The sequence below is a fragment of the Meleagris gallopavo genome, chromosome 29 (genome assembly GCF_905368555.1).
Source record: "Meleagris gallopavo chromosome 29, MGAL_WU_HG_1.1, whole genome shotgun sequence".
Classification (NCBI taxonomy): domain Eukaryota; kingdom Metazoa; phylum Chordata; class Aves; order Galliformes; family Phasianidae; genus Meleagris; species Meleagris gallopavo.
Window position 1 is genome coordinate 4,079,353 of NC_139432.1, and position 12,996 is coordinate 4,092,348.

The window sequence follows — 12,996 nt, forward strand, 5'->3', positions numbered from 1 at the left end:
CGGCCCGCAAGAACCGCAGCGAAAATCGCATCCCTCCACCCCCCCCCTTCCCCCTCCCATTTCTTTGGGGTCTTTCAGGGGTAGAAAATGCCCCCCCGGGGCTGAGAAGCGCCGGGAATCCCCCCCTGTTCTCACGCGGTGCCATGGAAACACGCGTGGATGTGGGTGTGGGGCAGCATATGGGGCTCCCCCCAGCAAGGCAATGAGGAAACCCATCCCTGCCACGGACTGGGGATGTCCCAGGGGCACCGAGAGATGCTCCAGACGGGTTATGGAATCGCTGTCCTCAGCGCAGCATTGGGGGCCGGGGGGTGGAGGGGGGGTTGCTGCTGGCTCCAAGCACTGCGCGGGTGGGAGCTGTGCAATGAGGATGCGTGCAGGGTGAAGGTTATGACGTGCTCCCGAAAGTCGGGGGTTTGGGGCCTCGTAGAGGCAGAGCAGGGAATGCCCTGACCCCATCTGCATCCCAACAACACCTGGGATGGAGCAGAAAAACCCTCCCTTGGCTCAACCAGCGGGGTCAGCGCAGTGCTTGGCAGAGGGCGAGGGATGGGGGGCAGCACCGGGGGCGCTCAGAGCTGCTCTGTTCAGGCTGTGCCCCCCCTCCAGGTTGGGCTGAGAGAGGAGGGAACAACCTGCAAACCACCACTGCGTGGCTGCAACCAAACCCAGAGGGTTCCACGATGCAGAGTTCTGCTGTGACCCCCCCATACCTGAGGCACCGTCCCAGCAAATTCAATGGGAATCAGCAAGGGATGCAAAGCAGTGCTGTGCCAAGAGCGCAGCCCCACGGTGATGCTGCTGCACTAAATGCCACGGCAGCTCTTCCTTGCAGCCCTTTTGTCAGCATCTGACCCAACTCCAGTCAATCCGACTGCAGCTGATGTCAGTTTGAAAGCGCTTTTATGGCTGAAACATCGCTGCACTTAAATGTAAACACGGAGCTGTGGGTATTCCTGCGTTGATTAGCTTCAATCACTGTCGTGTGGCATTGGTTAGAAGGATGGAAAGGGCCATTCCTGCACTGCCGAGCAGAGCTGGGGATGGAGGAGCGCCCCTTGCATCAGCCCCTATAAGAAGGGTGCAATGGGATGCCTTATGGTCGGGGTTTCCTTCCCCTCAGCCCCCCTCCCCACACCACAACCACCCCCTCGGTGCAACGCCGGCCCCACCTTCCCCCCTCCCAGTGGGAAAATGCTGCTGGTCCTTCCCCTTCCGCGGCGGTGGGGTTTGGAGAACCTTTATAAAGATCTCATTGTTGAAAAGCAAAATGGGATCTCCTTTCCTTTTACCTTCCAGGGCAGCCCTAACCCCGCTCCCCTCGTAGGAAAACACACAGGAAAGGGGTTTCTTTTCTGCTTGATTAGATTCAAAGGGATCTTTGTCTGGGGGTAGGTAGGGAGAGGCCCTCCCCCTCCTCCCTTTTGACCCTCAGGACTCAGTCTGGTTTTGGTTTAAACTGAGAGAGACAGCGTTGTGCCCGTGGGATGTTATCAATACAGATCCTGAGGGATGGGGGGGGGGGGGGGGGGCTCTGTGCTTCCCCCAGAGCAGAACCAGAGTTGGCCCCCAGATGCAGAGGGGACCCCTGAAGGATCCTCCCCCCGTCTTACAGCCACCCCTATGCCCCCATCACCACCCTGCAGAAGCCCCCCCCCCCCCAAGCAGAGCCCCCAGCCCCAGGCTGCAGGCACACATGGCTGCACACAGACCCCCATGCACGCAGCTGTGCACACGTGTGTGCATCCCCAGGCACCCACACGGCTTTGCAATGCGTGCAACAGGTTTGTGGTGCAGGAAATGCACGCTTTGCGTGTCCTTTTTCTTCTTCTTCTTCTTCTTCTTCTTTTTTTTCTTTATTTTCCTTTTCCTGCCTGCATTTTCTTTCATTCAAAAACAAATCGATGCGTTTTGTCGCTCCTCTCCTTATCTTTACCGGCAATTAATTCCAAGGAGAGGTGTTCCCTTCCCACAAAGATCCCGATATTTCAATATTTGAATAAAGGGGGTGGGGAGAAATAAAAGGGCAGCATTAATTGTTCAGGTGTTTAACAGAACCCGAACGATTTTCTGTCCCAAACTCCCGTGAACGGATCTGTAGCTCTCCTCCACCAAAGGATTTCCCTCTCGGTGCCGGCGCTGCTGCTGATGGAGCGGGAGGATCCCGCTACAAAACGCACGATTCAAACACGAATGTAAACCTCTGAACCCCGCACCGCCCCCCGCAAATCCCCCCCACCCGGTTTGGGTCCCGCATCCCGAACTGCGCCACGCACGAGGATGGGAGGCGGGGGGTTTGGGGGGGGGGGGGGGGCGGGGAGGGGGGTGCAGCGGGAGGACTTTGTTCGCAGCCCCATTACCAACTGAAAGGGGCTCCTCCCCCCAGCTCCCCCCCCCCCTCCTCCCCCCCCGGGCGGCACAGCTGGACGAGCACAGCTGGAGGAGCACAGCTGCTCCGTGCTGGGTTCACAGAGTTCAACCGCGCCGAGATTGGGAGAGATAGAGGGGGGAAAGCTGACACCCGAGGAGCTCCGTGGGCAGAGCCTGAGCACCCTAGGGGTAGCAGCAGCCCCCAACCCCCCCCCCCCCCCCTTGAGCCCCGGGTCTGTTACTCAGAACCACCCGTTTGTCCCAGGGTGGGATTTTGGGGTGCAGACGTTCATTGCTGCGCTCTGCCAGGAGTCCAACCTGAACGTGGGGGGGTTTGGGATCGGCAGAGAAATGAGAGGGGTTTACACGTGGGGTGGAAGGGAGGGAGCAGAGCAGCCTCACATGTGGTCCCACAGCGTTCCCATAGGGGTGTTTGTGTCCTCGTGTGTTTTCTGTGCTCCTGCTGCTGGGATGCAGAGCTCAGAGCTCAGCCCCATAGCAGCCGGGAAGGTGCAGCCTTATGTGGGGGTGAAGGGCTGTGGGTGGGGAGGGGGGAGGCAGCACCCCCAGGTGGGTCCCACGTCCTCTGTGCTCCCAAATGAGGCCTTTGTCACAACTCTCCTCATTGCTGATGGTTCTGCGTATGAAGCCAGGATGGAAATCACCCCAAAGCTGAGGCAGCGGGGAAGATACAAAACCCATCAGAGCTGAGGGTACAGCAAACCTTTTTTGTCCACCCCAAATCAACGCCGATGGGAAGCAGAGGAACCCCAACCTCAGAGCCTGGCACCGGGGCTGGGCTGGGTTGAAATCCCATCGCTGGGTGCTCCTTTACGACGCTGCCCTTTTTTTGTGCCGGATTCCAAATATCCTACAGTTGTGCAGGAGGGTGGGATGAGGGGGGGGGGGGAGGGGGGGGTGATTAACAGCTGTAACGAATGGCTAATTGCCAGCGGTCGTCCAGGCGGTCGTCGGTATTTCCAGCTGAGATGGATCCCAATGTGCCAAAGTGGAGGAAAAAAAAATGGCACTGGGGGGGGTTGGGGGGGGGGGGAAATGGGGGAAGGCACACAGCCCCAACACCAACCCTGCAGCTCCTCTGCCCGGCCCCAGCAGTTCCTTAATGACAAAGGGCAGGAGGAGCAGCCCCCCCCCCCCCTCTCCCCCGAATCCACCCCCCAAGGTTGGGGAGGGGGGAGGATGAGCACGTTTTCCCATATGGCCTCATTGAGGGTCATTTTCTTTCAATTGCTCAGAGCATCAACCCGACCTCCGGAGCCCCGTGGATGGATATGGAGCGGCTGAAGGACCCCGCGAAGTGTGGGGTGGGGAAGGGGAGGAGCTCCCACCTTCCGAAGGGATTTGCAGATAATTATCTTAATTAATTAAAAATAATAATATATATATATATTTTTTTTTCATTTCTTTGCGGATTTTTTTTTTTTTAAGCTCTCTTTCTTTTTTAAAAAGGGAGATATTGATAACACGGCAGTTCGCAGGAGCCCCATAACTCACAATCAACCCTTGTCCATTCTCCCCTATTGACTGCGTGTAAACACGGTAAATGAAAGGCCTTTAGTGACACTTAATCCCTCACCCCCCCCCGCCCCCCTCCGCCCGCCCGGAATGGGGCTTCGCTGCTTCTTTCTCACAACCCACGGTGTCACCGACCCCCCCCCCCAAATTCATCATTAACGCCCTGACACGAAGCTAAATAAAGGCGGCCCCCCCCGCCCCGCACCTTGCTCTGTGCCCTCTCCTGCTTTGGAGCACCAAAGAGCCCCGAAAATTGGGGCTCAGAGCTCTCTTCCACGCCGATCCCTGCAGATAATTAACGTAATTATTAAATTACCTTCTTTAAAAGATAATCATGATAATAGCGGGGTCATTTGGCTGCAATCAGAGCGCTCTCTCTCTCTCTCTTCCCCCTCCTCCATAGCAGCCCGTCCTGCCCTGAGTCTTCTGCTCTCTGCTGGGGGGGGGGGGGGGTGGGCTGTTAGATTTAGGCTGAATTTCCTTTAGAAATGTGAAATGTTGGGAAGTGGGAAGCATTGCAGCTCGGATTCCTTTCCTCCACGCCAGATCAGGAGCAGGAAAAAAAAAAGAAAGAAAGAAAGAAAGAAAAAAAAAAAAGGCATAAAAGGCTACAAATCGATTTCCAACACAAACCCACCTCCTCCTGCAATGCCAGGTTTACCTGGCCGCCCATCGGGGGACGCTTCCGTGGCAGCGAAATAATGCGCGGCTCTTAATTAGCACTAATGAGGCTCTGAGCGGGGGTCCTTTTTGCTATTCCCGTTTTCCTCAGTGTGGGTCAGATCTCAGCCTGCCCGGCCCCAAATCGCTTTCCTCGCTCCCTTCCCAACGCGTTGCACAGATGGGAGCCGCCCCCCAGCTCCGGGTTGGGTTTGTTTGGCTCTGAATCTCCCGAAGATCTCCAGTAAGAACCACAAACGCACCCCAACTTCTCCATCCAGAGGCGCCGAATCCTGAGGGCCTTTGAACCAAACCGCGGGGCTACAAAGCAGAATGGAAGCAGCCATTGATTTCCTATTAAACATGGGAGAAAAACATTTAATCGGGGCTAAAATCGGTCCGGAAATCCACGGTGAAGTCAAATATATGTGTGTGCACTGCGGGCTGCATGCTTGCACACACAACAGCCCAACCTCGCACCCACAAAGCCCGTGAATATGGAGGGTGTGCAGCCAGATGTGCAGCTGCACACGGAGAAACTGTGGGACAACTGCATTGGGATGGGTGCAAAACCCCCCCTACATCCAGGACGGCAGCATCCCAGCATCCCCACGCAGCCAACACACGACACACACGGAACAGAACAGAAAGCAGCCTGTAAAAAAAGAAAAAAAGAAAAAAGAAAAAAAAAAAGGTATTTATTTCTCAGCCTAGATTCCATATTGCACGCAGGAATTAACACTTTCATCGTCAGACACAACAGCTTCAAATAAATAAAGGTACAGTCAATCTAAAGAGAACAAACGATGCGTGGCTGGCAAAGCTCCATTTCTCCCCCCCTCTCCCAACCCCCCCCCCCCTCCACGGCTGTACCCCACCCCCCACAGGCATCCCCTGCACCAAAATGTGCCATTTTTCAGCCCATTGATGGGGTCAGAATGATGGGGATTTTCCACCCAGCGACGCACATTGAGAGCAAAGGTCCCTGAAAACCCCGGCCCGACAAAAACCCTCCCGAACTGCAATTCCACAGCACCACATCGGATCCAAGCTGAGATTTTCCTGAGTCTCGCTGCATTTTTGGAAGCAGCAACGCCCTTTTCTTAAAGTTTCCTTTATTTTATTTTATTTTATTTCACAAGAAGAGCTCTGCGTTTTTCTCCTCCCCGGATGAAAACGTGAAAACGGAACGACGACGACCAAAAAAATAAATCAATTTTGCTTCTTCTGCACCCGTTTGGAACTCAAGGGATGGTGGTACACCGGGAAGGTGCCTTCCTGTCCATGATGCCATCCTGGCCACGCATATAAAACCTCTGCTCCCAACCAGAGAGGGTTGGTTGCAACCAGAGCTTCCCCTCCTCCCTGCTCTGTGCTCCCAACGCACCTCTCTGAGTTCTGAGCTCCGAAAAAAGCCGTTTTGGAGAACGCTTTGGGTTCCCTTCTCCCATCTCCTATCAGGGGGTGAAGTTGGGGGTTATTTTTCTGCGTCACCAATTACTTCGCAACGTCGAAACGCACAAACGGAAGGGTCAGTTCCTGTCGTTGCCATTATTTTTGTGCCGTGGACGGGGTTATTTCTGCGGCTCGAAGCACGGAAACTTCTGAGGTATCTTCGCACCGAATTCCCAGCCCTGCTGCCACCCACCTGCACCGTGCACAGCTCCGTGCACCCACACACCCCCCCAAACCCCGAGCTGTGACCCGAACAGCCCCTGGGTGAGTTGATCACATCCCGGAGAGAAAACGTTCCTGAGTTATTTCGTGTCACCCCCCCCCCCCCCCCCCCCCAGGCACGCGGAGCGGCGCGCTCTGTTTGCTGCTGCTGCTTTTTTCCCGTTTGTTTTTTTTTTTTTTTCACCCGGCTCCTTTGTCCTCCTGCTCCCAGCTCTCCATCCTCAACTCCGCCGCTTTTTTTTAATTCCTATTAACTGTTTTCCTTTCCGAAAAAATTGAGGTTTTAATTCGAACCGGGGGAGGGGGGGGAGATGTGAACAGCCACATCCCGGCCGCGTCGGAGCGCGGTGTGCGGGGCCGGAGCCGCAGGAATCCGAAAGAAATCCCTTCCTGCTCTGCGAGAGAGAAACGATGGGGGAAGGGGGGGGAGGGAGAGGGAGCGGGGGGTGTAAACAAACCAAAAAACCCGCTCCAAACCCAAGTAAAACAAACACCGCTTTTAGCAACAATTCGCCGTCTCCAATATAAACAGCGCTTAGCAGAGACAAAATACGTTTGACGTTAAAAACGCCTTTTTTTCTTTCTTTCTTTCCTTTTTTTTTTTTCTTCCCTTTTTACTCGCTGATAAAATTAACCCCCACCCCCCCCCAAAAAAAAAGGAAAAAGAAAAAGGAAAGAAAGAAAGAAGCGGGCCGTGCCGTGCCGGCTCCGGGGGGTTCCGTGCTTTTCTCCCTTCCTCTCCCTCCTCCCTTCCCATTCCCCTTCCCCGGGCTCAGCTCTGCGATGGACTCCCAGCCGGGGGTCGCAGAAAAACTCTCACTCCGACCCGGAGCTGCGGATGGAAAAGAAGGGGAACCCCCCCGCTCCCCCCCGCTCCGTAAAGCCGCATCTCTGGGCTTCGCTCAGGTTCCCCAAACGAGGCGAGGAGCTTCACAGAGCAGCGGTCCGAAGGGCCGGCACAAAGACGCTGCTTTGCGAGGAAAGTTAAAGCGGGGTTTGATTTCCTCTGCACAGGGCGACGCATTCCCTCCGCATTCTTCCCCGCATTCCACCCCGGAGCTCGGGAAGGATCAAATTGTCCATCTGTGCGCTATTGCTAATGCTCCTGGATCCGATTTCTCGTGCCCGTAAAGCTTTTACAGGCCTGCTACCTTCGGGCTGTCGGAGCGGGTTGTTATCCAGCAAACAACGCACGGCTTTGCCTTTCCTTTCCTTTCCTTTTAATACACAGCAGTCTCAAATAACTTCCCCTCAAAGCCTCCTGTTTTCTTTTAGCAAACAGCATTTCCTGCTCTTTTTAAAGTCGGTGTTTTCATCCCGTCCCTTAAGCGGGCAGAAAACATTTTGGGATCGCGATTAACGCAGCGATTTGGGATCGCCGCCGTCGGTTTCGTTGGGACGAGCGGGGCCGAAACGCGAGTTTCTGCTGCGTGACATCATTCGTTCTCTCTGCGTGTGATTATTATGGGTTTAATCCAATGCATTTATGGAGGAAAAGGGAGAAATTGGATCTATTCTTTCCTCGTTTCGACTTTTCTTTTTTTTCTTTTTTCTTTTTGGCATCTAGAGGTGGGGCGGCGGTTGGGGTTGGGGGCGATGCTGCGGGCCCGGACCCCCCCCCATCCCCCCGTTCTGCCCCAAAGCCCCGTGGTGCAGAGGAGGAGGAGGGGGGCGGCTCCGAGCGCGTTAAACCTCCGCTAAACCAACTCCGGGTCCCGACACAACCGGGACAACAGAACCGACCCCAACCCCAGCGGGGAGCTCTCCTCGTCCTCCTCCTCCTCGTCCTCCTCTTCCTCCTCCTCCCCCCCCCCGGCCCACTCAGCCCCGCTCCGTGCCCCCCCTTCCCACGACCCCTCCCCCCCGGTCCCGCTCCCCTCCCGCATCTGCTGCGCGCAACCTTTCGTGCGGGGCCGTCCGCTGTCCTTAGAGATCCTCCAAGCTATAGCCCCGGAATTTGAGGCTGGGGGGCACCGGGATGGCGTTGCCCCCCACGTGCCATCTCCACAGCGGGTGGGTTTTGGAGAGGGCCCAGGAGTTTTTGCCCCCCAGGGAGGAGGCAGGGCACAGATCCCCGTCTTCCCCCACGACCAAGGAGGGAATACACGGGAAGTTGCCCATGAGGCTGAAGGAATTCCGAGGCGGGGTTGGCCCGGCGCTGCCGAGGCGTTTGCAATGAGTGTTTCCCTTTTTGGCATTCCTCCTTTGAGTCTTTTGTGGCCTCCCTTTGGAGGAGCTCTGTTGCCTTTCTGCCTCAGCGCCTCTGGCAAGGCGTCTGCGCTTGGCATTCCTTTCCGAGCCATTGCCTCTCAAAGCTTTGTTTGACAAGGTGCCGGGGCTCTCTGCTCTTTTGGAGCCGGGGGATTTGAGCTCTGCAGCTTTGCAGGGCTCCGTCCTCCCTCCGTGCCGCAAACTTTTCCCGTCCACGTTGAACCCTTTGGCGTAGCACCACAGCTTGGACTGCCGGATCAGGCGGTCGAAGTGCTCCCGCCGGGGCTCCGCCGCTTCCCCGGGGGGGTCCGGGCCGAGGCCCCCAGCCAGCGCCGGGGATGGGGCCGGGGGCTCCGGGGGCGGCTCTTGGGAAGCCGCCGGCCCGGCTGCGGCACCGCTCTGCCTTTCCGCTCGGTCGCCGGGGCCTAACGAGGCTCTATTGTTCGAGGCATCTTTGTGCAAATCCTTCCCTTTGGCGCAGGGCTCCGCGCCCCCAAAGCCGCCCTCCTTTTGTGGCGGGTCCCCCCCAGGGGAGCCGCTCGGAGAGGGGGGGGGAGAGGAGGAGGAGGAAGAGGAGGAGGAGGAGGAGGAGGAGGAAGAAGGGGAGGCCTCCTGCTTCGCGTACGGCTCCGGCTGTGCCCCCGAGCCCAGGGTCGGAGCCGGGCTCAAACTTTCCGAAGTTGACGCTCGCAAAGTCCTGGCCCAGAGCTGCTGAGAGAGGAAGAGGAGGTCGGGCTCTGCCCGCAGCGCTTTGCCCGCACTCGGGGGGGGCTCCGACGGCCGCTCGTCGCCGAGGGGCTCCCGGGGGGGCTGTGGCTGGAAGCGGGGCAGAGCCGCCTGCCTGTACCGCGTGCTTTGCACCGAGTCCCCGCTGCACAGCGAGCTGCTCTCCGACTCCGAGGAGCTGCCCTCCTCGCTGCTGCACGACGTGTCCCCTTCCTCCTCTTCCTCCTCCTCCTCAGACGAGTCGCTGGAGGTGGCGGGGCTGGACCCCCCGAAGTCCAGGCTGGAGTCCGAGTCGCTGGAATACCCGGCCGAGGTGCCCTGCCGCTTGCAACCGGGAAAGGCGGACGAGCGGCTTTTCCTCCCCCCCGAGGGGCCCTTCTCGGCCTGGAAGAGCCCTTTGGCGCAGCGGGGGCCGAGGCCGGGGTGGGGGGCGGGGGCCGCGGGGTGAAGCAGCGCCAGGTCCCGGGGATACGCGCCCAGCGCCCCGGCCAGCAGCCCCCCGCTCTCGGGCAGAGCGCAGCCCCTGCGACCCCGCGGGGCCCTGTCGAGGCCGGGGCAGCCCCGAGGGAAGGGCTGCGGGAGGAGAGCTGCGGGCGGCGGGCGCGGCTTGAGGCCGGGGGGCAGCTTGGGGCGGGCGGGGGTCGGGGACGAGCAGCAGCCGCCGGCTCTGCAGGGCGGCAGCAATTGGGGCCGGGGGCAGGAGAAAAGCTCCCCGGGGTCCGGCAGCAGCAGCTGCTCCCTCCTCTTGCTTTTCCTTTTCCTCTTCCTCCGCCGGGGGCTGAGGCTCTTGCAGGAGGTGCAGAGAGCCTCCAGGTCCGCTTTGGAGATGAGCGAGCACTTCACGGCGCGGGTGGGCACCGAGTTGATGGCTTTGAGGGTGCGGAGCTCGTGGAGATCGCAGCGGCGGCTCTTGATCTTTAAGGTTTCCATCTTCTTGCTGATGGTGGTCCTGGGGATATCCTTGAACAGGTCGCTGAGGACCTGGGCCAGAGCAAACATCTGAGTGCCATTGATCTGTAAGTATCCCAAGTTTATCCCTTCGATTTCTTGATAGCCGGCGTGGAAATGGCCCGGCCCGGCGTCCCCATTGTAATCCATGGTGGCTGGAACAATCCCGAAGGTCCCTTCGCAGGTCAGGAACATTTTGCAAGGAGCGTTTACTTTGTCTCTTTCAAAGGGGGCATTGAAAGTAAGGACATATTTGTTTCCACTCCGTGATCACACATCGCTGCCCCTCCGGAGAGGTGGGGGAGGGAGCAGGGGGGGAAAAAAAAAAATAGGAAAAAAAAAAGGGGGGGGGGAAAGCCAAAGCAGTCGATCGCCCCTTCAAACGTTCCAGTCAACGGTGTGCAACATCTTCCCAACACCCCGCTCCTCCCGCACTGGAGCCGCACTTCTCTTCTTCCCCCTCCCCAGCATGAAAAAAAGAAGGAAAAAAAAAGAAGTCAAACATTTCGAGTCCTGCAGCTCCCCCAGCCAGGTCCCAGCCCACCTTCCACTCCCAAAATAATCCCTCTGGGGGGCGGGAGGGGGGCGGGAGAAGGGGTGTGTGTGTGTAGGGGGGGGATCAACAAGCACAGAGCCGTCCGCCGCTTACAGCCTCTGAGGTATCGGAGCGCACAAAGCTGCTCGGAGGGCCGGGGGTCGGGGAGGGGGTTGGGTTGGGGAGGGGGGATGATCCGCTCCGATCGCTGCCGCCTCTCCGGGCTCCGCGCTTCGCGTTCGGTTCGTCCCGGAGCTGTCGGACCCCCCGCGGCCCGAAGGCTGATTGGGTCCCGGCGCGCCGTGATGTCACCAACCCCAACATTTCACACGCACAGCCCCGCGCACACAATGGGCACCGCGCTTTTTCTCTATTAAAAAAAAAAAAAAAAATTAAAAAAAAAATTAAAAAATAAAATAAAAATAAAATAAAATTAATTTTTAAAAAATCTCATCAGGCGTCCCGTACCCGAGCTCAGCTCTCCGGGCGTTTTCTTTCAGCCCTTGGGGGGGAGGGGGGGGATTTTCGGCCCTTTCGTGTAACGCAGCCCTTCCCAAAACGTCCCCCTGGAACGCACCGTGAAGGCTCCGGGCTCCCGGCGAGCTGCTCGCAGCGACTGACTCCACTCCCATTCATCCCTCAGCACGGAGAGGAACCCTTATTAATTGCCAATTACTGTATTTATGGTCTGGAAGGAGCACGGGCTGGAGGTACGGGTGTAACTCCAGCAGCAGAGCAGAGAAAAGCCGCGCAAACACCCTTCAAAATCCCTTTCTACTCACGCGGCCCTTATTCACATCTCACCTTTATCTCGCAAACCCCCTCTAAAAAAAGGGGGGGGGGAGGGGAAGAAAAAAAGACCAAAAAAAAAAAAAAAGAAGGAATAATAATAATTAAAACAAAAATAAGAAACCCTTTTGCGTGCCGTTGCGCTGCTGGAACTTCAGCGCAAAGTTGGGCGCTCGCTCTCCGCCCCACAAACCAAAGAGGGGATGGCAGAATTCTGTCTCCAAGAGGAAAACAAACCCCAAACCCACAAAGCGGCCCTTACCCGGCCCGGAGCTCCGCTCTCCCATCCCCTCTATTCCTCCCCAAATCCGGAGGTCCCTGCAAGGAGCTGCAATGCGGGGCTGATTTTGGGGCTGCAGTTACCTCGGAAACCTTTTTGGGGGAAGGGAGGCTGCAGCTCTGCATTGCACGCCGCTCCCTCTCGAGCTTCGTCTGTCTCCCACATGAAAAGTCCCTGTCGGTCCTCCGCGGCTTTTTTTGTGGTTCGAATGGCGAAATCGGAGTAATTTGATAATAATGATTTGTTAAACTCCGCGTACGATCGACCGCAAACGATCCCGATTTAGAAACAATCCCAGAGGAGGAGGAGGAGGAGGAGGAAGCGCATTCCTGAGGACGTGTGTAAAAAAATTTAAAATAACTCCGCCGTCGGCCGCGATTTGGGAGCGGGGATCACCTGATTGCATTCACCTTCTGGCTGCTATGAGAGATGGGTTCCTCTGCAGCACAAACTGATGGCCGGATTTCTCCCTTCCCAGCACACGTGTGCGCGCACCCCGCGGCCTCACCGGGCGGAGAAAAATGCCCCATTCTGCAGCTGTGGTTGTAAGAGTGCGGTACGTTTCGCCTTCGTTTTTCCACAGGCAGAGAGTTTCCTGTGAGTAAAGGGTCCGTTTCCAACACAAACACGAAATTCTCTCTTTGTTTGGGCAGAGGGGAGGGGAAGTTTTGCATCGCGATGGACGGAGCCGTGCGGCCGTTGAGGGTCCAGCTCGTCGCCGGGCTGCAGCCGCCCCGTGCACAGACCAAGGGAGATCCCGGTTATTTTTGTTTCCAGCCCAAATCAGAGCCTTTTTTTTTTTTTTTTTTTTTTTTTTTTACCTATAGCTGAGCTTTGCTGCGTGCCAGACTGGAGGAGGGGAGCTGGCATTCGCAGCCCCGTCCGATGCGGCTGATGCGGCCGTGGGTTTGATGAGGGGCTCTGGGAAAGAAAACACAGATTGGGGCGGTGCAATAAACGGCTCCTTACGGTGCGTGGGGCTGCGGAAGGGGCACGGGGACCCCCGAGCACAAAGCAGGGGGAAACGGGCTCAGAGGGCTGCGGCGTTTCCCTGTAAATCTCTGTCAGTGGGAACCCAAACCAGCGGTGGTTTGGTGGTGAATAAAGTTCAGTCTGGAATCTGGTGGTGTGGGTGTGTGTGTGGGGGGGATTTGTGCAGATTCAGCTTGGTTTGAGGTGCACGGGCACTTTGCAAACCCCATAGGGTGCATGGAGGTGTGCTGGGTGCTCACAGAGGGGTGCTGCTTCCTGGGTTTCACCAGCA

The 12,996-nt window shown here is 57.4% G+C and overlaps 1 protein-coding gene across 3 annotated transcripts; it reads right to left on the reverse strand.

Moving 5' to 3' along the window:
• Positions 1 to 2,582: 2,582 nt before the first annotated feature.
• EPOP (elongin BC and polycomb repressive complex 2 associated protein) lies at positions 2,583 to 12,296 on the reverse strand. Of its 3 annotated transcripts, none has more exons than XM_085211073.1 (2): positions 8,144 to 12,296; positions 2,583 to 4,887 (listed from the first exon to the last, which is right to left on the reverse strand). In XM_085211073.1, the coding sequence occupies exon 1, from the start codon at positions 10,321 to 10,323 to the stop codon at positions 8,170 to 8,172; it is 2,154 nt and encodes a 717-aa protein (XP_085067199.1). In that variant the 5' UTR covers positions 10,324 to 12,296; the 3' UTR covers positions 2,583 to 4,887; positions 8,144 to 8,169. The 3 variants fall into 3 exon arrangements, with proteins under 3 accessions (XP_085067199.1, XP_085067198.1, XP_085067197.1); XM_085211072.1 differs by having other exon boundaries at positions 2,583 to 4,920; positions 8,144 to 12,295; XM_085211071.1 differs by lacking the exon at positions 2,583 to 4,887 and adding an exon at positions 4,917 to 5,221 and having other exon boundaries at positions 8,144 to 12,293.
• Positions 12,297 to 12,996: the final 700 nt, after the last annotated feature.